Source organism: Arachis stenosperma, chromosome 1 (genome assembly GCF_014773155.1).
Source record: "Arachis stenosperma cultivar V10309 chromosome 1, arast.V10309.gnm1.PFL2, whole genome shotgun sequence".
In the NCBI taxonomy this organism is placed as follows: Eukaryota; Viridiplantae; Streptophyta; class Magnoliopsida; order Fabales; family Fabaceae; genus Arachis; species Arachis stenosperma.
Genome location: NC_080377.1, coordinates 4,960,130 through 4,985,050, shown reverse-complemented (window position 1 = coordinate 4,985,050; position 24,921 = coordinate 4,960,130). Strand labels below are relative to the sequence as shown.

Here is a 24,921-nt window from a genome sequence, read left to right as displayed (position 1 = left end):
GGATTTGTTAAAAATATATATATATTAGGGATATTTTGGTAAATTCATATTTATGGGTATTAAACGGGTATCCACGGGGCGGGTATCTCTATCTCCGCCCCCGCCCCGTTTACTAAACGGATACCCGTTCCCCGCCCCCGCAGGGAGAAATTGGCCTCCAAACCTGTCCCCCGGCGGGTAAATCCCCGCGGATACCCGCCCCGCCGGGGAAAATTGCCATCACCGTTCCAGATTCAGTTAGAACGTTACAAACTCTGCGAGTTTTGGATTTGTCAAATAACAAAATCTCAGGGGATTTACCTAGCCTTCGCCATCTGTCGAACCTTCAAGATCTTAACCTTGAGAACAACAAATTCGGGCCTCATTTTCCATCTCTTCCAACTAAATTGGTTTCGCTTGTTCTAAAGAATAACAGCTTTAAGCTTGGTCTTCCTTCGGGTTTATCCACTTTCTACCAGCTTCAGAAACTCGACGTTTCGCTTAACGGTTTCGTTGGGCCGTTCTTGCCTGCATTGTTATCTCTTCCTTCTCTTAGTTACCTTGATGCTTCCTCAAACAAGTTCACCGGAATGCTGTTCAAGAACGACACGTGTAATGATGAGCTTGTTTTCGTGAACTTGTCTTCGAATCTGTTGAGAGGTGAACTTCCCACATGTTTGAAACCAGTGGCCAATAAGCCGGTCGCTCTATACGCCGGGAATTGTTTATCGAACGATGACGGCCGGAATCAGAACCCTACCAGCTTCTGCAGCAACGAGGCTATTGCTGTTAAAATCGTGCCTCCTCAAGAGAATCACAAGAGGACAACCGGAAAAACGGTTCTCGTGTCCAATATGGGAGGGATAGTTGGTGGAGCATTGATTGTTGGAGTGGTTATTTTGGTAGTTAGCCGGGTTCATAAGAAGGGTAGTGTTGTAAAAACACCTGTGAAACCGACCTTGGAGATTGTTATCAGCCAGGCGAAAAAGGAAGAGGAAGACGAAGACAAAGAGGAAGAAGAAAAGGAAAAGGAAAAGGAAAGCATGGTAGCTGCTTCTTCAAGATCCTTGTCCATATCCGTGTTGCAGCGGATCATGAAAAGGGTGCCGGATAAGGGCGCTGTGGAGTCGTTTACAAGGTCCATGAAGGAGCATGTCATGAACAGAATGCATAACAAAAATGGTGTGAGGACAAGTACAAGGTCTATAATAGAACATGCATCTTCAGTGAACACTGCAAAGCTGCTCACAGATGCAAGTAAATCCACAAATCCTTTCAATTCTTTCTTGCTGTATAAGTTTAACACTCAACAAAATAGGATTATTAATTATTTATATTTTTTATTTTTTTTTAACATTTGGTTGATTAGAGAAGGAGTAAACCACAAGTTTAGCCCCACAAAAAGCAATGAATCTGACAATTTGGCTCTCAAAAGAAAGCTCTTGGTCCCTAGAGATCAATAATGTTTGACAAAATCCCAAAAATGCCTCTGTTTTTGCCTAAATTTTGGGAAATTTTATCGAACATTATCGTCTTTTGAAGATCAAATGAGTATTTATTTGTTTTAAGGGTTAAATTGTTAGTGGCATAATCTTTCGGGAGCTTAGTGTTTTATTCTTAGAGAAGAATAAAAGGGTCTTTTGAGAGTGTGTTTGTCTATCAGGTTGTAGTTGCTGAAGAAGATTCAAATAAGTGACAAACATTGTGCTGAAATGCATATAACATATCTAATAAACAAGAAAATTATGAAATTTCATTAAGAATTTCGTATTGTATTGTTCCTTGTTAACAGGGTATATATCAGAAACATTGAAGATGGGAGCCAGCTTTCCAGCTTACAGAACCTTTGCTTTGGATGAACTGAAGGAAGCTACAAATAATTTTGATGCATCAAGTTTCGTTAGTGAGGGTCCACATGGCCAGGTATGCAATTGTATGTTATTACATATGAGAACATCATTTATTCCAGAATTCTTTCTCGATGTTTCTTTTCTGCTGTTACGGGATAAATTTCTCTATTTAAAATACTAGTTTTGTTGATGAAGTTTGTGACATCAAACAAAATTTTAATTAACTTTGAATATGATGCTCAGATATACAAGGGGGTGCTCTCCGATGGAATGCCTATTACAATCAGAGGATTGAAAATGCGAAAGAGACATAGCCCTCAAAATTACATGCACCACATTGAGTTGATTTCGAAACTTCGGTATTCACACTTGATCAGTGCTCTTGGTCATTCATTTGAATGCAACCAGGATGATTCAAGCGTCAGCACTATATTCCTCATATTTGAGTTTGTCCCAAACAAGAGTTTAAGTAGTTATGTGTCTGGTAAGTTTATTTTTCAAGCTAAGAAACTCTGACATACCAACCTACTAAGGGGTGTCCGACAACACATCCGAGTATTTAATCGATGATTATTGTTATTATTATTATAACTATTATTATTCATTCAAATTTATTAGTTGTCTATGTGTTGCTATTTTCAAATATTTGGTGTCTCTGTATCCAAATCCGTTTCTGTATCTCGTCAAGATTAATTGTCTGAGTTTCACAGAAGTAAAGTACTTTTGAAACTCGTGTAACATGAATTAGTGTCAGCAGGATCTCCTAGTGAAAAGCTTTCTTGGACGCAGAGGATATTAGCCGCGATTGGAGTGGTAAAAGGCATTCAATTCCTGGACTATATTCCAATAATCTGAAGATAACTGATGTTCTTTTGGATAACAATCTTAATGTTAAAATAAGCAGTTATAATCTACCACTCTCTGCAGAAACTAGAAGACCGGTAAGTGGATGAAATCTGTTTATATGCTTCTAATCGGAAGTATTTACTCTTTGCTCGTTCTGATTTTCTAAGAAAAACTGTTTGCTTCTGAACTTTCAGGTCAGCAGTGGACCTTACCCTGGATTAAAAGGAAACTTCCAAGAAAGGTAAAAGAAAATATTAGTTCTGATATCCTTATAGCATAATCCTTCTGTCTACAAAGAAAATATTAGTAATTCATCTAAACTGTCTAATTGCTAAGTAGAATACTGAAACTTGTCTTGTGTTATATGGTAAATTGAAACGGCAGTTATTGTGAACAAGAAGTAGTAGGATCATTTGATATTCAGTAATTCAGTCTTACATAAGGGACCCCTTGATGATTGTCTAATGTCTATAAATGTTTTAGATTTTTTTTTTCTTGCCAACATAGTTGAGGGTGAACACTGAATAAGTGATTTCCTTTTGCAGGATAATGGATGCAGACAAGAATGATGTCTATGATATTGGGGTAATCTTGCTTGAAACCATTTTGGGTCGACCATTGATGTTCCACAATGAAGTTGGCACTCTCAAAGATCTTGTGAGTCAATAAGAAATTACATATAATTTTGTCAGTAATCATTGAACAGTAAGAAACATAGTGCAACTTAGTTATTACTCATTCTTCAGTTTATTACTTACTCTCACTCTTATATTTATATATTGATCCAATAATGTATCAAAGGTTAACAGTGAGAGATAAAAAGGAAATGGGAAGTGTAGAACATACAATAGGACTAACAAACACCAAGGTAAACTACCATTTTCACTCCCAAAATATTTCAACTCAGACAAAATAGCCTCTAAAATTAAAGAGGCACCCGTTGACTGTGGTCCTCCAAAGATCAAGAAAACTTAAGAAACATCACTAAACCTGGTATATATAGCAATTAACAGTAGCATTTTCTGTCATGAAAATACTCTCAAAAGTTTAAGTTTATGGAAAAGGCACATGAACGGTTATATCTCTAACACGCCTTCCTCAAGTAAGAGCTTCTTTTTTGGGTTTGTTTGAATTTTTGCATAGGCCTTCTTTTCTTTTTTGTTTATATGCTTTATGCTAACCTTTTTCTTTTTTTTTTTCATTTTTTGGATTCACCAAATATTGAACTCTTAGATCTTTAGGTCATAGAAGCTCTCATCTTTTCATTAAACTTCACATATGTAGTAATTAAACAGTAGATTCTTAATTCAGGGCCGTTTCTTCTAACTTGAATCTATCTAGTGCCAAAATGAGAGTTTATCCATACCATATAATTCTGACATGACACGTGGTTTTTATGCAGTTACAAGTAAGCATAAAAACTGATGATATAGCAAGGAGGAGTATTGTTGACCCAGCAGTTCACAAGGAATGCTCAAATGAATCATTAATGACAATGATGGAGATTTGTGTAAGGTGCCTCTCCAATGATCCTACTGAAAGGCCTTCTGTGGATGATGTTCTCTGGAATCTGCATTTCGCTGTGCAAGTTCAGAATTCTTGGAGGAGAGACTCTAATGATCAGAGAGGCTCACCTGCATCATCATCCTCCCATGAGACAAGAGTTGTATGAATATGAAGAAGTCCTCCATGGAACTTATAGAGGAATGTGTTTGCTACCATGTATGTACAAAAGTTTGATCATATACAGATTGGATGAGCTTGATTATCAGTTTTTAAATTATGGTCAGTTCAACTTTCATTGTCAGATTTCACTCAACTCGTGATCCTAAGATCTTTTTTTGCCTCCTTTTATTCATTTATTCTACCATTTTTGTTTTGTTACCGGATCATTCTCTCAATGCAGAAAGCCAAGTCAAATTTGATTTGGGTTTATCTTTTTTGGGGATTTCAACCGTTTTTATGAACACATTCTAAGTAGATATATAAATAACAAGTCAACAAACTCTTACTTCTCTTACCCCAAAAGGGAATAACCCAACCTACTTGAGGGACTTTCGATCTATTAGTTTATGCAATGTTTATAAGGTTATTTCCAAGATTTTAGTTAATAAATTGAGACCATTTCAATTTGGGACCATTGGTCCGCTTAGAAACAAGAGAGTAATATAAAGAATGTATTATTGAGTGTGGCGAGAATGGTACAATGTACAAGGGTATATATAGGTGATAAAAGAACAAAACAATGAAAGTACAAAATTTTACAGCAAATATACAGATATATTATATAAATATAAATGATATTAATTGATCTAAATTGATCTTAATTATTCTAATTATACTCTAACATCTCTCTCAAACTCAAGTGGGAGCTAAAGATACTATCTTGAGTTTGGATACTAGAGTCCGAAAACGAGTAGGATGATGAGCTTTCGTGAAGATATCAGCAGTCTGATCCAGAATCCCAACAGCTATGAGACAAACATCATCAATAAGGAGACGTTACCGGACAAAATGACAATCAATCTCCATGTGTTTGGTGCGTTCATGTAAGACATCATTATAAGCAATTTGAATAGCACTTGTCACAATAAACATCTGTTAGGGACAATTGAGGGACATCCAAGTCATCGAGAAGCTAACGAATCGAGACAATCTCAGCAGTAGTGTCAGAAAGAGTATAGTATTCAGCTTCAATGCTTGATCGAGCAGTGAACGTTTATTTCTTGACTCGCCAGGAAATGAGAGAGTCACCAAGAAACATACAATAACCAGTAGTAGAACGACGATAAGTGAGATCACCAGCCCAATCAGCATCTGAGTACGCCTGAAGGGATAAGGATGAGTGGATAGAAAAATGAAGAACATGAAACAGAGTACATTTGATGTAACGAAGAATGCGAAGAACGGAAGCATAGTGAGTAGTATAGGGAGCTAACAAAAACTGGCTAAGAACATGAATTGGATAGGCGATGTCTAGTCGTGTGATAGTCAGGCAGACAAGACCTCTAACTAACTATTGATAAAGAGTAGAATTATCCAAAATAGTGCCATCCATAGGAATAAACCGAACATTAGGCTCAAGAGGAGTAGACTCAGTGCGACTATCTGTAATTCTTGTTCGAGCAAGAAAATTAGAAGCATACTTAGCTTGAGAGAGATAGATGCCGTCATTTGAGGAAACGACTTCAAGGCCAATGAAATAACTGAGAGAAGTAAGATATTTCATCTCAAAAGTGTGGTGAAGGGATGCTTTAAGATCAGAGATACCATCAACATTGTCTCCAATAATGATCATGTCATCAACATATAAAAGTAGAAGAACAAACCCACGCTCATTTTTATGAATAAAGAGAGCATTCTCATGAGGACAACAAGTGTAACTAAGATTGCATAGGGTGGTGTTGAACTTTTCAAACCATTCACGAGGAGCTTGCTTAAGATCATAAAGTGCTTTGCGAAGGAGACAAACTTTACTAGAAGGATAAGGATATCCTAAGGGTGGTTTCATATAGACCTTCTTTTTCAGATCCTCATTAAGAAATGCATTCTTTATATCCATTTGACTAAAAGACCATTCTCTGGCTGCAACAATGGCAAAAAGAGCGTGAACAGATGTGAGACGAGCAACAGGAGTAAAAGTCTCTTCATAATCAATACCATACTCTTGCGTACATCCTTGAGCAACCAATCGTGCCTTATAACGGTCAATAGAACCATCAGCGTGAGTCTTAATCTTGTATACCCATCTATTATCCACAATTTCATTATCAGGAGGATCCACCAAGTCCTAAATGTGTGCTTTTTCAAGTACCTGGATTTCTTCCTGCATTGCTTGTTGCCAATTTGGATTTGTGAGGGCCTCTCAGAAAGACTTAGGTTCATGATGATGAAAAATAGTAGAAAAAAATGATAATCAAGATAATGAGGAGGTAGATTTCTTACCCTAGAAGAACGAATGGAGGGAGGAGGCAGGACAGGAGGAGCCGGAACATTGTCCGGTCTGGAATCATCAGAAAATGGAGATGAAGAGGGTGAAAAAGTAGGAGGCTCGAGAGGTTGACTTGAGATAGAACCTGTAGAATCATCACTAAAAAAAGATCAACATGGGGGTTAGTGAAAAACAGTGACTGAGTAGAAGGAATGGACTCAAATGAGGAGAACGTAGAAAACATGTGATACTCCAAGAATACAACATGATGAGCTATACGAATACATCTAGAAAGAGGATCCCAACAACAATAACCCTTGTGTTTAGTGCCATAACCAAGGAAACAACACATGCGAGCCCGAGGTTCAAGTTTATTATGTTCATAAGGTTGAAGAAGAACAAAATAAACACAACAAAAAACTCGAAGAGAATTGTAATCTGGAGAAGTATGATAAAGACGCTCAAAGGGAGTAATGTTACTACGGACAGAAGAAGGGAGTCTATTGATAACATGGGTAGCAATAAGAACAACCTCACCCCAAGTATGCTCAGGACACGAAAAAGAAATAAGCATTGTAAAATAGAGTCAAGAATGTGACAGTGTTTACGTTCAACCCGTCCATTTTGTTGAGACGTACCATGACAAGAAAATTCAGACAAAGTACCATGTTCATCAAGAAAAGTTAAAAGTTTGGAGTCACGGTATTCCATAGCATTATTGTGTCAAAAAACTTTAATGACCTTGGAAAACTGAATTTTAATTATAGTGGCAAAGTTAATATAAATCTGAGGTAGCTCATGGCGATTAGACATCAAATAAACCCAAGTAAAGCGGGAATAATCATCAATGAAAACTACAAAGTATCGAGTCCCTCCCATGGAAGTGGTGGAAGCGGGCCCCAAACATAAGAGTGGATGAGATCAAAAGGAGATCAATTAAGAGATAAATTATTGTGAAAAGATAAAGCAGGTTGTTTTGCAATTTGACAAGAAATGCAATCAAAAGATCCATTGTTAACCTGACCCAAAACACCCTTAGACACAAGCTGTGGGCAAGACGATGATGCCACAAATGTAGGTCGCATATAAAACCTGGGCCAACTTCAAATGCTCAAACCGCATCCCAACTCTTGATATTTCATCTTCAGCAAGGCAACTGTGATCTGATAACTGCAAATCAGTTCAAAACAGACATCATTCAATGAACATGAGGATTAATGATTGATTCAAACATACGGTTCACGAAAAAATAGCAATATACTAGAGTCCAAACCCCATAAACAAGATCTGTGTCATCACTTCCAAACTCAGTAATGTCCGTACATTCTATGGCCTACAATCAAACATACACAAACAAACACAGACAAACAAACTAATTAGATACCGTACTATTAAACAAATTTCAACTAAAAATATTTTATTAATACTTTTTCTAAGAATATCATTAAAAATTTATTATTATACATGAATTAAAAGAAATCATAACAATGAGACGTATGCTCATAAAAAGTCCCACCTAACTAGTTAGGCTTATATTAATTATTTATATAGAGCTGCATAGGTCCACCACATCTGAAGCATACATACACAACCTAAAACCAAGTCCTCTTCTATGCTTTGAAAAGTCAAAAAGCTCATTATTAGCTACTGTATTTTCTTTACATATGCAGCCATATTTGTTTGTGCATGCATGGCAATGGGAGCATAGGGATGGAGATTCTAAACAATCTAATGGCAACCATGTGCAATATTTTCTCAGTTAACACTAAACATATACTGAACCAAATTCAGTATAACATATTAGAAAGGTAACATAATAGTTTATCGGATCAAGTAAATAAATGTTCATCATCATCTTCTTTAGAACTTGATCTATGATTTATTACCCTTTAACTAATTACTATATTGATGGACAAGAACACCATAAAAAAAGTTTTTGAATGAATATCATCAAAGTTTAATAATGTTAGGATTAGAACAACCATCTCATTCATATGAAAATAAATATACGTCCCAATGCACCAACATACATTGCTTACCTTGTTAGACTTTTCACTTTCCACGTCGCAAGAATTGAGAAGATTGTCACTTGAATGCGTGGTACTGTCAACAAAATTGGACTCCATTGAAGTGGCTGTGAGAGGTCACGTACGTATGAAACGGCAGCTGCAACTCTCCCCTGTATTTGGGCAGATCAGTCGGAGACGAAGAGGCGGTGATGGTGGACGCGGTGGGCTGCATGGTGCGCGGGTTTGTGGACTAGGGGAAAAAATTCAGGGGACGGCGGGCTGCTCAGAGGTTGGCGTCGAGGGAGGTGAGGTCGGCTGTGGATGTGCTACGATGGCTGACGTCCAGCCCGAGGGAGAGGGTCCAGCGAGAGGAAGAGAAGATCAGAGGCTAGTTGCAGAGCCTTAATTCACCAATGAAGCACGCGTCATTAGAGGTGATAAAACGTGTAACTGCACAATGTGAAAATCCTGATTTTTTTAAATTTGAAATTTAGTTATTATTAGATATTAATTACTCATGCCACTAATTAAATTTAGGATTAATTTTCTTTTTTAACTCCATTATTCATGTAACACTCCGTTACCCTAAGCCTTATCTCTAGTCGTAAAGTAAATGATAACAAAGTGTCACGATAGTTCTAAAGTTCATACATTACTAAATATAGGAAGAAGTAATAATACTAAGAGCCCGATGAAGGAATAAAGTTTAAAATCGCATAAAGCGGATTTACAAAATGCGAAGCGTACACACATGATAATTAAGAGCGTAAGACATAAGATACAACATGAAACTTAATAATAATAGTCAAGATAGATATATATACAAGTATGATAACCATAGAGTACTAGTCACAGCTTGCAGAGTTTAGGCCGACTAGTCATAATACATACAAAATAGAGTTTTGAAGTTGAAATAGCTTATACAACTTATCTCTTAAAGTAAGCCTCTAGGACAAGAGAGTATAATAACAAAAGTGAGAGAGCTACATCATCATAACCAAAATACAAGATAACAAAAGATCATCCGCTCTGTCACCACTCGCAAACTCACCGAGGTGGGTTGCGACCTACATCTGAAAAACAACAACATATGGTATGAGAACCGGAGGTTCTCAGTATGGTAACAGTGCCTAATATGTAAGATATAAGGTTCTGAGATGCCAGAGGCAATCCTAGAACTTCACATCAAAAACAGATATTCAAGCTTAATGAAAATAAATAATTTAAACCATAAACCATAAATAGGGTTATCTAATCTTAGGAGATTTCTAACTAAAACTAGTCACACTGTTGTATCCCACAGCCTCCACCAACCTAACCTCCTTGCAATCCCATCGTCGCCGCCTACCTGACCTGCTCAGCACCAAACAATCACATATATATGCAAACAAGTAATATACAGGTAATATTCATGTATAGCAAGTAATTCAAGAAGCAAGTAGACATATTATACATTTAGGCAAACTGCAAGTAATCAAAGCAAACAAGTACATAAGTGATGCACATGATGAATGACTGTCTTATTGGCTCGTTATATCACTTGTCGATCCATGAATGCCAACCCGACACATCCTTTCGGATGTTGCCTTTCTGCCACGTCCCAGGATATAGCGCCTGACACGCTTTTGTATCGTTCCGAGGATATTATGTCTGGCACAGTTGCATGCTCTAAGGATATAGTGTCTAGCACACTCTTGCGGCAGAGAAGGAAAACAACAACATATATTTTTATCATAAATCGTTCCAGGGATATAGTGCCCGGTACACTATCATTCCAAGGATATAGTGTCTGACACACTGTCCACATCCAACAAGTCTATCAACCTCAAATCATCATCAGTCATCACCATTTCTCATCTCAATCCACTTTCAATTCTCAAGTCTCACATTCCAAGAATATAGTGTTTGGCACACTCTCCTTCAATATCCATCAAGCACATCATAACCTTCATCAGTTCTTAATTCCACAAGTTACCATCCACTCACAAGTTCTCAAGCCATTGCCAATACAACACTTCGCTAGTTCACCCACAACTTCAGAAAGCTAAGTCTTCGTCTTCTAAACTCATACAGAAAATTACCAATTTAGCCCACTAACCCATCTCTATTATTCTTAAGGTATAATTACTAGTTATCAATCTTAAAATAGTAGATAAAGAAGTTTGAAAAGTTAGAGAACCCTTGAAAAACAAAGAAAAATCATTTTTCAACAAAACAGGAGCTATGCATACGCACACCCCTGCCATGTGTACGCATAAGGTTAAAAAAGTACGTCCGCGTACGCACACAAGAATATTGGACCATTTCGCGTACGCATACCTGGGCCGCATACGCAGGAGTACTGGACAGAGGCCACCATCCGCGTATGGGGTGCCCGCGTACGCATACACACCTCAATTTTCAGAAAAATGTCAAGTTGCAGAATTTTCAGTTTTAAACACCAAACTTTAAACGTTCATAACTTCTTCTGCAAAAAATCATTTTCATCAAACTTTATATCAATTTAAATATCTTTAATTGAACTTTAATTTAAGACAAATTTCAACCAATTTCAAAAACTGAGGCTCAAGTTATGATCCGTCAAAGTTTTCCAAAAACTAATTTTTACCAAAATTAACTAGGTTCTCAAACTTCTAAAATTCACAACCAAACCAAACCAAGGTATACCCAATTCATCATAAAGCACTACCACATACTACACTTTACCATTTCATAGCTCTTCAAACAACTCAATACGCATTTCACTCAATCTTTTCTACCATAAATTCTTATAATTATCATTATTCAATCTCAATCTCAATAATTAATACCATTCACCAATAACAACATCATAATTCATCAATATCCTTCACCAATCATCATAATCACAAACAACAACAATACTCATCATATTATCATCATAATTCATATATCACACATTCCAACACTCCATATCATCCTCTTCATCATCAAACATAAATTCACATATAATTAATCATACACCAACATCATTCAATCCTATCTTAAGGTCAACTAGTCTAAGTGTCCAGAAATATTACATATTATAAAAAGAAAATCGAAACCATACCTTGCCCAATTCCCACGCAACTCAAAACACCAAGCTCAAGCTTAAAGCTCCAAAACCATCAAGCTCACTCCAATAAACATCAAACCTCAATCTAGCATCATATAACATACCAACAGCAAACTTAGAGTTCAGAAAAACAACTAAACACAAGGGTTTAGTGAGACTTTACCTTACCCAACGAGATTAGGGGCGAAACCCAACAATATTTCAATGCTAGATCACCCCTAAACAAACAAAATCACAAAATCTACTCAAAAACCAAATGTAAAATCGTAGATTTCATTAGGACAGAAATTGGAGCGTGAGTTTTGAATTCTTACCAGATTTTCTTAGATAAAAACGAAGAGTTCGATGAGAGCTTTACGTGGCTGTAAACGGCTCGTCAATCAGAGCTCTGTAACTCAAGTTATGGCCAAAAGAAGGAGGAGATAAATAGTAAAAATGATTTTCTTCTTCTCTTCACAAGTTCAGCGCCCCTTTCTTTGTTTCTTGGTGAAAATGAGCTGAATGCTCGCTAGTTAGGGTATTTATATGTTGGACTTATGCCCAACTTGATCTCAGTCCAACCCGCTAAGTGTTATTGGTTCGTTTGGCCCACTTTAGACCAAAATCTTTAAGATTAGTATCCAGTTTTAATTCTAAATTATTTTTGCCCTTTTAAAACAATAAATTCAATTTTTAAAATTTTATTTTTTTCAATGTGATTACAATCAGACTAGACCGATACTGCCAGCTTAAACACTAATACGCATTTTTACAAAAAAATTTCATAAAAGATAATTTTCCCACTCAAAAAAATTCATTAAATTCAAATTTCACCTTTTTTATTTCAAAATATCATTTCTATATTTTCGAACCTATTCTAGACAGTATAAAATTATTATTTTATTAAAACAGTTATTCCTATTATTACAGTATAACAATTCACATTGTTCAGCAATATTATCTACCTATACTTTTTCTATTTTTTTAGAAAACGGTCTTTTGCATCTCTCAAGGTTATCTTTATTAGCGTCAATCTTTGGAGTGTCAATTTAATTGTTTACCTTAAAGAAAAGTCATAAAATAAATATAAACTTTTTTTCTAACTTTCTCAATGGAGTTTTAATGCTCCAAAGTCCAAACGTATACGGAGCATTGTATCCCTTGCCAAAATAGAGCGTGAGGAAGTAGATTGTTTACTTTTGCAGTGGCAAAAAATAAATAAATGAAACAAGCTCTTAAAAGGTTACCAGGGAAAAGGCCGAACAGAAAGGGGAATAGTGGCAAAAAATAAATAACAGAAAAAAAAAATAAATAAATGGCATAAGTCCCCTCTCCCCGTCTAGAAATCTCGGGTTATAAAAAAAAAAACAATTCTTGCACTGTTGCCCGAGGATTATAGGTCCAGTAAATACTAAACACCCACTGATGTATTCCAGAAGATCATAAACGACCAGAATATTATCTACAGTTAGAAATTGCCTGGCACCATTTTTAATTCTGTTCATTCTTCAAGAATATACCTGTTCCTTCTTGCCCCAAATGCTAGTCTCTGTATGGCAACACAAAATAGAAGCATTCGGTTATGTTCCTGGTACCTTGTAAAATTTGAAGGTATCCTACCCTTAAGAGTGCATTGGATTGACTTCCAGTTCCAGGCCACAAATTTTTTTAGGTGTTTGCATTGATTTTATATATATAAAAAAATTATCTGATTAAAAAACAGATTTATTCTAAACACCCTTTAGTCAATTTTCTAATATTTTTATTCCAAACTTAACATGAGGTACCGATACTCTTGTGAAATCAAGGGTACCATGGTATAAGAATACCGAGAATTTTGATTAAATGCATGCAACTTGCAAGTAGTGATCATTATCGCTTTCTTAACTGAAAATATTTGGGAATACGCTTTCAAACCAGTGAGGAACCGGATGTATTTTGGCTTCATTGATCCATTGGTAGGTATATATCTAATGTTTGGAACCAAGTATTCAGCAACCTGCAAAACCATTTGATAAAAAGTAAAATGAAGAATTGACAGTGAATGAATTTGAGAAAAGAGAAAAGCAAAAAATGTAACTGAGATACAAAAGCCATACACATTAATGACAAATCTATCTATATTCATCATATTAGAAAGTATATTGGAAAATAAAAAATAAATTAAAAAAATCTCCCTAAACATGCTTGGACACATCTAAATATCGTCACATGTGATATGTTCAACCTTATCTCAACTAAAAAGCCAGATAAGAATGTTGAAACACCTCAAACACTGTCAATAACTTTTTTTTTGTTAAATAAACATATTTCATACAAAAAGTATTCTGAATTTTAGGTTAAGTTTCAAAATTGTATCCTTGGTGAATAATTACTCTTTACTTATTTCATTCATGTGTATGAATTTCTACATAGATAATTAAATAAGTGTTCCAGTGATGAACCTAATCATGAGGGGTTTATTTAAAATATTTTCACATCCATATCATTCTTTTTATTCACAAATATAAAAATCTTACCACTTCGGCCGGTTCAGCCAAGACATTGATGAAAAACTTTGCCTGTAAAAAACAAATGTCAGTGCGTCAAACGAGCTAAAAACATAAAATAGATGACTTAGTTTCATATGTACCTGCTTTGTATTAGCACCAGACATGAGAAGATCCGTTGTGACCATTCCTGGCTATAGTACCAAACAAGGGAAAACAAAATTAAGAGTAAGCCATAACTGTTCACGTGGAATACTTAGCAGTAGTAGCATTGTGAGTTGGTGAGGTAACATAAACACTGGAGCCATGATGCATAATTTTGTAGAGTCCTACTACATGAATCGAGAGACAAACTGATAGAGAAGCTAGCACAACAAAACGGACTTTGGAGATATGACTTTTGTATGTGCATACGTAAGACAAAATATTGGAATGTAAGTTTAGCAAAAACATGCACAACAGGGAAGCATATAGCCGACACCCTTTTAGTAGGACAAGCCTTACACATCGAATTTGTTGATTTTTCTCATCAATTGATTATTAGGTCAACAATAACAACGACCCCAAATTGGAAGAATTTAGATAAATAAATTTTCTTTCAAACATACAAGTACTCATACTCACAAAGGATTTATAAACACAACTTACGGAAAGGTTATGCACCATTACATTTTTTACATCTTGCATCTGCAATTCGGCCTGTGAAACATGAAGACATCCACAACTGTAATTCTTATTTTATGAAATATATTGAGAGAAGCAAAAGACTACAACGAATGAAGAAACCTTTTTATAATGGAGAATTTTAACTTTGCAACTTACACCTACAACAAAATTTTCTTAACTTTTTTGTGTTATAATTATTGTCAAACTGATTTCTCCTTTTCTCTACTAGTACAAAAAATTTGTAATATAATTTCTCATATTTTTTAGAACTTATGGCAATTAAAAAAGACAAGGAAAAACAAATGATCTAGCAACTTGACATGATTGCGAATAAGAATTATAAATAGTAAGAACTTTTAAGCATATAATACGCTTCCTAAGTATCACCAGAACAAGCATGGATAAGAAGTGACAATATATGTAGAAAGTCTCAACTTGTAAAGATTTTGTCAGATGCACCACACTTCTCTTGGTTGCTCCATATGCAGCAAACCTAAGAAAAGAGGAGAAAATTGAGAATTTTCATCATGGCATGCATAAAAGCACTAGTAACTTTGTAAGAACGTTCACTGCAACAACAATAGTAGAATTCAGGATGCAATTATTGGATTTCACAGAAGAAAGTCTTTTAATTTACACCACCCACAATTTGCTAGCCTTTGGTTTTGGAAGTGGTGGTATAGATTTTAAAAGATTAACATAATGAAAAAAGAATAAATCACCATAACTACCCATAAAAGATGAAAATCCCAACAAAACTATCCATGAAATATCAGCTAACTTTATACCCATAAAAGATGGGGTCCATTTGACAAAAGTACCGAAATGTTAAATTTCTGTTGACTCCGTTAAGAGACTACTTAAACTCCAAAATTACTCTTTCCATCGTCTTCGACCTCTCCAAATTCTCACCTCCATGGACATTGTCATTTCCCTTGGACCCCAACCACCACTACCACCCTCCCTTCCCCTGTTTCTTTTCCTTTCTACAATTCAAACCAGACCCCGCCGGCACCTGCAACCCTTTGTCGTTGTTGCCGTCGCTCTTCTCATAGTCGGAACTCGCCACAGAATCACTGCCCTAAACCTACCATATGCCCTCTTGAAATCTCCAAAAATCACAAATCAGCCATCATCCTCACAAATCATAAACAACTACAATGGATCTTCATTCTATTCACTCACATGAGACCTATATGACCACCCCCCTACCTAATCAACTAACCTTCCTGAGCTTGGGTATCTTGCAGGGCGATGGAGTGGACGACCGCAATGGAGCCAGAGAGGTACTAAGGTTGAGGGATAGGGTGACCTAGCCAAGGGAAGGGTTGCAGACGGTGGTTGGGTTGCAATTGCTTGGGGAGCATTGTTCAACATTTTGGAATGGAGAGGGAAGGGAAGAACAATTGCAAGGAAGGGAAGAGGAATATCATTAGCAATTTAACATTGTGGCTGAGAAGAACCCCAAGAATCTCATTTACCACAACATATTCTTCCATCCCCCTCTTGGAAAACAAAACAACAACAATAAAAGAAGATGAAGAAAGAGGTCGAAGATGATGATAGGGGTAGTTTGGTAATTTAATGTACTACACTGGCTAGTTTCTTTACGGAGTCAACACAAATTTAACATTTAAATACTTTTGTCTAGAATCTAGATACTAGGTAGGGTGCATAGGGGTGGCAACATGCACCCTACCTGCTGCAGCGGGTAGGGTACGGGTCGGGTCGAGTATAGGTTGAACCTCAACCCTACCCGACCAACCCACATCCTATATATGTATATGTTATATACTTATATAAAAATATGTTTTAAATAGATGTTGAACCAATGACCTCTCACTAAATGCAAAAGATCCTTAGCCACCGAAAAAAGATCATTAATTAATAATTTAATACTTTTTTTTTACATAAAAGTAAGTTCTATTTTAAATTATCATTAAATTATATAATAATATTGCATCTTTTTTATAACCCGTGGGTAGAATCGGGTACCCGTGGGTTAAGAACGGATATGGTTAGGGTTGAATTTATATAAAAATCTCAACCTGCAGGTAGGGTTAGGGTTGGTTTCGAACCCAACCTTACCTTACCCTACCCATTGCCACCCCTATTACTAGGTGACTTTAATTCTTTCATGGGTTGCTTTGTCACTATTTTCATTTTTCATGGATAGAAAATGATAGTTTATCATGAAGAAATAACTCATGGTTTATTGCTTTCCTTAAATATTCAATTTAGAACTAAATTAGTATCCCAATACTGACTGCCTTATAGCTTAGAAAATTATTTTGAGTTGTTAATAATCCCAATATTGAGTGCCTTATAGCTTAGCAACCTATTTTATGAGTTGTTAATAATCACATCATAGTAGTAGTACACTCGAAAACTTTCAGAAAAAAGGACCACCATATAAAGTCGATCATTCATATTCATAGAAACCATAGAAAGCCATCCCTCACAAGTTTGTTTATCCAAGAAACAACATCAACATATCGAAAAAAATGATAGACTGATTCTTCCTATCAGCAAAAGCATTTGAAAGTTGTTTCATGACATAGTATTAAAGAGGTCTAGAATCAATTCTTATTACCAAAAGAAAGGATAAAGAAATATCAGCATAAGACAAACAAAAAGAGAAAGAAAAAAAAGGGTGTATACAAAATTTAATGCAAACCCCCAAGAAAAAGAGGCTCTTGCATGAGAGTGTGATAGATATATGTGCCTCCTCCAATCAACTTGAACTTTTGGGATAAGTGATTTCATGACATAGACGTAAATAATGAATCATAATGAGCATTTCTAGTCACTAATTACCACGTCTTGGAAACAAGACGTGTGTGTTCCTAATGAGCATTTATGGTGAACTAGAGCATCCATGCTTAAGCACATAAGAACCCAAGTATTTTATAGTTGTTGCAAGTGCACTTCTGGCTTCTCTTTTATCTCTCAAAATGGCATAAAAGCGATATATTTGCAACTTGAGTTTCATTGTTCCATTGTTAAGTTTGCCATAACCCCCACCCCTGCCTGCCCCGCCCCGCCCCATCCCGCAATGGCCACAGTGTCCCACACGGCCCATCACCTAGGAACATATGCTGTGTTTTGCATATATAGTTTCATTTTCACTTTTCTTTTCTCTCTATTAACATATATAAGGACCAATAATCTCAAGTGGAGACAACCACAAATGGAACACTTCAATAAAGTTAAAAGGTACCTTGGAGTTGGTCTACCATCTGAGCCTGCACCATCAATATTGAAAATATGGCCTCCGCGAGGCTGGCTTGCCATCATCTTTATTGCCTAAATAGAAACTGAAGATCTATGCATAATAATGCACCAATATAACTCATAGTCCCTCTTAGATGAGAAATAGTTTACCTCTCGGCAACATATCATCAAACCGAGTGTGTTTGTTGTAACCACCTCACTGCATTCAAAAAATAAGAATTTAAATAATATAAACTATCATGTCCCCTAATAAAAGATGAAAATGTTGATAAAACTACCTATGAAAGAATGAAACTCAGTTTGTACCCATGAAAAATGAGCTCAGTTTCACAAAAATACTCATTAATTTGCATTGACTCTATTAAAAAACTAATTGTAATATGTTAAATTCCCAAACTACCCTTCTATCATCTTCAATATATTTCTTCTTCATCTTCTTTAACCCCACCATTATTATCACTATCATTACCCGGGAAAAAAAAAACATAAGAAAGAAATCAACATCAATAACAATTTATCTTTTTCTTTCGCTAATTAACAAATTAACAGGCTCAGTTTTTCTTTTAATAAATGAATAGGTTACCATGATTCTAGCTGTTTTAATGAGCTTCAAACAATGAACATGTTTATAGGATTCTCATGTAATCAATCATACGTAAGTACAAACATAAATTCTAGGTTGAGCAAATCATCTGGCATATAGAACTCATGTAAATCAAATCACAAGTACAAACACTAATTCCATTCCAGAAAATTAAACCATCTAGCATATAGAACAACACTAGAGCACAAAAAGGATGACCCAGGTACAGTATTAGCTCAGATGAAGATTATTGAAACACCCATCATAAAGCGACCTACAGATACCCACAGGCTTAATCACTTTCCAACTCTTGCTGCCTTCTGTTGATATTATATTCAGTAAAGTTTCTTTATGTATCAATTAGGATAAATTAGAATCAATTATAAATGATTATGTTCTTCTTTATTAGGTATTGTAATTATGAGTAATGATTAGTCAATGTATATAAATATACAAGCTGAAGAGTTCAGACCTCAAGCTTTCACATTATATTCACTGTCTAAACAGAGTATCAGAGCATAGGTTCTATCAAGGTCATTTTAGTTTGCAGCCACCACAGTCTGGCAAAGACCCATTCACACTGCTCTTTTTCTGGGAAAATGAAGTCTATAAAGTCAAGTTCAGAAGGTTCAAGTCAGTCACCAGGCAAAAACCCACCGTGAGAGCTCTCCACGTGCCATCTCTAAGTCCACGCGCCACCATCTGGAGCAACGATACCGACGAAACCATAGCCGTTCAACTCGTCGGGGTTCTGGGTTCCGTTGCCCTCACCAGTTGTCGCAGAACTAGGAAGTGCCAACACGTTGAACAACGTTGCTCGAGACGGAATCAGAGCTCTGGAAGGTGGCACATGGACTTCACATGCCGGTGGACTGTCCTGGCAAAGACGACATGTGGTGGACTCTTCGGTGGTGGGTTTTTTGCCAAGTAACTGATCTGAGCCTTCTGGATCTGATCTTGGACTATATAGACTTTGTTTTCTCAGATAAAGAGCAGCGGTTTATGGGTCTCCTCCGGATAGTGTTGGCTGGACATAAAAGGGACCTTAACAGAACCTATGCTCTAAATATCATGTTTACATAGTGATTATAATGTGAAAGTTTGAGGTCCTGAATTCCTCAGCTTATAGATTACATTAACTAATCATTACAATACCTATTAAAGAAGAACCTAATAATTCCTAACTGATACAAGAAGAAACTTTACATAATTCAGTAATTTATTCAAATTTAAAAGAACAACAGCTTTAAAAACGGAACACCTAGGATTAAAGGTGTAATTGTGTAAATAGCTCACATAAGATCTGCATCTGAGGCCTCAGCAAGCGGCTTATAGCTATATGCATTTGATCCAGAATTATTAATCTGCACAGTTCACAATAAAGGATCACAAAGAATTAGAATTTAGTATTAACATTGACATTCAGCAGAAATGGGGGAAATGTGTATCAATAGTAATCGTCAAATTATAATCAGCAGAAGGATATTTGATAGAGAAGGGAAATGGAAAGGGGAGGGGGAAGGGGTTTAAAGAAGTAGCTATGCATATAATCAAGACTTTTCCGTAGATGGATCAATGAGTTTATCCATTTCTATGAAAATTTGACATTGTTTTAGATTAGGCCTCAAGTGTCTATCATAGCATCCTCTTTCATAAGAGCTTAGGAAAAGGCAGCATATATTAAAAGTTTACAATAAAGCATCATATGGGCAGAGTTGTACAACAGAGCACACTAATTAACAAAGAATTAAACATGTTTCCATGTAGCTGGTGGTAAATCTAAGAGGTCCAAGGTTCAGGTTCCACTGAAAGGAGGTAATTGGTAAATAATGGTATGGCTTATGTTTATATAAACAAATATATGGATATAAAATGTAGAATCTGATTTGATTTTCAATATAAATATTGATATTATTGTTTTACATATAGCTCATTTTTAATGATTAATAATTATATTATATTATACATTTATAATATATGAAAAAGTTAATGTATATACGAAGTTTCAGAATGCCTCACTATACATTTAGTTAAAAGATTGCATGTATAGTACAAATTTTATTTTGAGATTAGAATGGTAACATATTACCAGCCAGGCCCATAGTAGATCTTTCATTTCCAAATTTTACTTAGTCATGATTGTTCTTGTGCAAAAAAGAAAATGAGAGGCAGTTTACCATAAAAATAACCGAGTAGAACATTTCATAATACTTTTAGCACATATTTTAATAAAATACACGGTATTGCACTACAACAATATTGAAAACCATATTGTGTTTAAAATAAGAAGCTTACTAATTTGTTTAGATAGTTCTTTTAACAGCTAGAACTAATAAAATCAAATCCAAAAACTTGTCTAATTGAATATGCAAAACAAACAATTACAAAATGAAAAAGAATCAGGCATTAATACCCATATGTCAATGTATCCCAGCTTTTCTTGAGAAAATGAAACTAAATTCTTGACATCTTCTGCATTTCTGACATCGCATTTAGATCCCTGAAAGAAACATAAATTGATGCTGAGAACAAATCAGACATCTATAATTTTTCACAGATGTTCTACTACTAAAAAGGAAGTTCAAGAGGAGGTACCCACACATGCTGTTCCCCAAATTCTACTTTCAGGCTCTTCACAGCAGTCTCAACCCTTTCATCTGCTAAATGAAAACCAAGAAATAAAGGAAGGTAAGACACAGAAATAAGATAAATAGAATTTTACAGTCACAGCTGATAATCAGCAGTAAGCTAAACTAAAACTCAAATCAGAGCAGAAATACCAAGGGCATGGACTAAGAATAAAAGAAATGAAACATATAACTGTAAGTCATTATCTGAATGAAAATGAACATGAAAAATTAATGTAATAAAATTACTGGATTATTCTGCTCCTCTAATGGCAAGAACTAAGTGGAACTTAACACTAATTATCATGCACCATCTTCCCCAAAAGGTTAAGCTATCAGAAAAAGGCACAAAAATAATATTATATCTTTACATGCCTCCTCATGCAAGCTTGTGCTGAAACATGAAAGTAATCTTATTTTATTAAGAATAGCAGCCAGTAAGTATTGAAATTTAGGTCACTTAGTCCTACACGATACAGGTCATGTTGTGAACCATCTCTTAAAGCTTAAGGTCTTCTTTTGGTAAAAGCTTAAGTCTTGAGTAAAAGACATGAATGATTTTATATCAACAATAAAATCATTTTCCAACACCAAAACAGGATCAAGACCTACATAAACTAATAAACAGCATATGACTAAAGCTCCTCAAAAGAATAGTCAAGAATAAAAGACAAATAAATCCAATAATTCTAAAAAAATAAAACAATTATTCAAATGTTGTTCAATATTTTTTTTTACTGCATCCACCAAACAATGATAAGAAAAGTTCAAATAAACTATTAGGAAACCAAGGATTACTAAGGTGCAATGCTGGAAGAAACAGAAAAGGCAATAGTAGAAATCAGGTAGGATATAACCACATAAAAGAGGACATGGAGAGTGGTCAGGCAGGAAAGAATGCTAATCTCATATATATATGCTTTTGTATGGAAATTATCACTTTTCAGTCATTGGTTATTACTGGATTTCTATCAGGACCAAACATTTTCACAATTATGAACAAAAAAAATGAAGGAATGAAAAAAACATGATTGTAGCTGATTAAATCATGTAAAGTTAACATAAGTAGTATTGTAGTAAGGGTATTGAGTCAAGTATTGAATCATGGAATAAGCTAACTGCAAAGTTGATACATATTAAAACACCAAGAGTTTCGCCACACATGATCTTGAGCAAATTATGACATTGTCTCCAGCTTTAAGAAATTCCTTTGCCAATGCATACCCTATTCCTGAATCATATGAATATATATACACAGTTAGAACTTTTTTTTTTTTGTGTTTTTTTTGGGGGGAGGGGGGATCTAACCCATGCCCTACATTATTGATTTCAAAACATTTGATACATGAATCAAGAAAGGAAAGATTCCCTTAAACAAGAAATTATTAATTTCAAAGCATTAGATAGAATACAAATTTAAAAGCAAAAAACCAAAGAAAATTTATTATGCTGTGTTTTTGTTTTTGCTTGTTTAGAATCACAAGCTACTTAATCAAAGCTTCTGTAGACCCATTTGAGAGTTGTTAGCTCAAGCACTGGTGCTTGATTTGAAGCTCAAATAGTTTAAAACATAGTTATGTTTCAGTGAGAAATTTAAGAAGGAAGTTATTCATTCTCTTCAAGCTATAATCAAGATTTGCAAGGATCTTCTTGAAAGAGACAAAATTGAAAATTCCCTCTCTACCAAACAGACTAACAATACAACAAACAAGAAGCAGCAAAAGGTGTTGGGTTCTCACCTAAAAGCTCCGAAGCCATGTTTAGAAGTACATTCTAAACTCTATTTCATAACTTCCTTCACCTCTATAAAGTTTTGTCCTTCCTTTGGCAAGAAAATTGATAGTAAGCATAGCTCACTCTAATACTAAAGAAGCTCGCAGTGTTTATTCTTCCCAAATTCTTTATCCTTACACGAAAGTTAAGAACCAACACTACAACTTGAAACCCAAAAGGCTAAATCTCCTCCCAATTTCTGAATAGCAAGATGGTAAGGTGATAGTAAAGTGCTATTACTATGTTATCCAAGAATCATACAGTTAGTACTTTAAAATGAGAAATAGGCTCCTAATTATGAATGAGTTCTTTTACTAAAGAAAGAAATCCACCCTTTTGACCAACATTATTTTCAGAATTTAGTTTTGATATACATGTGTATTCAATTACACTAGGTAAAAAATCTTTATTGGCCAAATGTTGGCCAAAAATAATAAATTTTGTTCATGTAGCATTGTCCTTTACTAAATTAAGTATCAAAACACAAATTCAAACATCAGCAATCAAATTACACATGCACTTTAGAAAGCAAGTAAACAGCAACATTTGAACCGTTTCAAAGTTGGTCGATAGATAAGTAGGTGTTTATATCTCACTAGGACTCAAACCATTAATTTTGTCATCAACAATTTAAATGGGTTAATGGTCAGTTTGGTTCAGAAAGTAATAGAAAAGAGGCAAAAACTGACCTTTCGTTGAGCCAGTTATCAAAACGTTGTAAGGAGGAACCATTGGTTCTCTATTGAGCGAGGCTGCTGCACTGAAGGCACGAGAGGTTGGATTTTTGAGAGCGCAGCGGAAGGTGCCACGTGACATGCAGGTGTTTTGGCGGGAAGCAACGGTTGGGTAACTGAAACCGTTAACTGAGAAGGGAGAGAACCGAAGTGGGTGATTATGGCGATGTGAAGAAAGGGTTGGAGATGGGAAGTTGAAGGATGAGGAAACGGTAGTGGAAGCCATTGAGGATGGGGGGAATCGGAAATGGAAAAGAAAACGGATAGTACTGTCTGTATTGCTCGAGTCTTCACATAGGTCCCGTCGGACTCGCACAGCTTTCCTGTTATCGCCACGCGCTTACCTTGACAGTACAAGCACATCACGTATAGGCCAAAAATTTTAATATGTGTATTTGTAATTTTTAAAGTCAGTAGTGTTTTTAAAAATATTTAAAGGTAAATTTTTAAAAGTTGATTTATATTTATTAAAATTAAAAAAATTAATATAATTTTATTTATTAATTAATATTTAAATTTAATTTTTATATTAATCTCTATTATAATTTTTTAAATTTTAAAAATTATTTTATCAAATATATTTGTTGTTTGTGTTTATTAAAAGTCATTTTTAATTTAATTTAACGAATATAGATACTATAATTTTTAAAAAATTATCATTTAAAAGTTAATTTTTATAAATTATTTTTAAAAAATAAAAATTTTACCAAATTAAACCTAACAATCATAAACAAATCACCATTTCTAACCACAAAAAATTTGAATACTGACAAAATTAATCACAAAAAAAATAAACTTATATTATATTTATGAAAGATAATTTTTCTTTCATAATATTATCTAACTGTTAAATTTAAAATTGACTCTATTAAATTATTTTAAAATTCCCAACTTTCCTTTTTTTTCATCTTTTCCATCTCATTTTTTAACCTCTTCATGCTTAGCTTTTAGCCATGAACTACCAAACATCATTAGTCTGTACAACGAACCAGAACAATTCCTACACCCAAAAAATGAAATAATAACTTGGCAGAAATTATAAAATTCGCATATACAAAAAGTTCAATTGTTCAAATTGTTAATTTAGATAAACCACTGTAATTTTAAAGGATATTTTTTTCCCAAATTATTTTCACTAATAAAACACT

The 24,921-nt window shown here is 35.0% G+C and overlaps 1 protein-coding gene, 1 long non-coding RNA gene and 1 pseudogene across 2 annotated transcripts; 1 reads left to right on the top strand and 2 right to left on the bottom strand.

Annotated features, from left to right (window-relative positions):
* Positions 1 to 116: 116 nt before the first annotated feature.
* Positions 117 to 4,455, top strand: LOC130974012 (probable inactive leucine-rich repeat receptor-like protein kinase At3g03770; annotated as a pseudogene).
* Positions 4,456 to 9,652: 5,197 nt separating this feature from the next.
* LOC130957903 (uncharacterized) lies at positions 9,653 to 12,416 on the bottom strand. The gene is made up of 3 exons (XR_009077303.1): positions 11,852 to 12,416; positions 11,683 to 11,773; positions 9,653 to 9,968 (listed from the first exon to the last, which is right to left on the bottom strand). It is a non-coding gene; the product is annotated as an uncharacterized LOC130957903 (long non-coding RNA).
* A 466-nt stretch (positions 12,417 to 12,882) lies between these two features.
* On the bottom strand, positions 12,883 to 24,054 carry LOC130957101 (chlorophyll(ide) b reductase NOL, chloroplastic-like). The gene is made up of 13 exons (XM_057884017.1): positions 23,729 to 24,054; positions 22,429 to 22,497; positions 21,235 to 21,296; positions 21,053 to 21,139; positions 19,936 to 20,003; positions 18,207 to 18,255; positions 18,043 to 18,128; positions 15,258 to 15,315; positions 14,805 to 14,855; positions 14,300 to 14,350; positions 14,187 to 14,228; positions 13,556 to 13,666; positions 12,883 to 13,216 (listed from the first exon to the last, which is right to left on the bottom strand). Exons 1-13 carry the CDS (start codon positions 23,997 to 23,999, stop codon positions 13,169 to 13,171), a joined length of 1,053 nt encoding a protein of 350 aa, XP_057740000.1. The 5' UTR covers positions 24,000 to 24,054; the 3' UTR covers positions 12,883 to 13,168.
* Between the last annotated feature and the right edge of the window lie 867 nt (positions 24,055 to 24,921).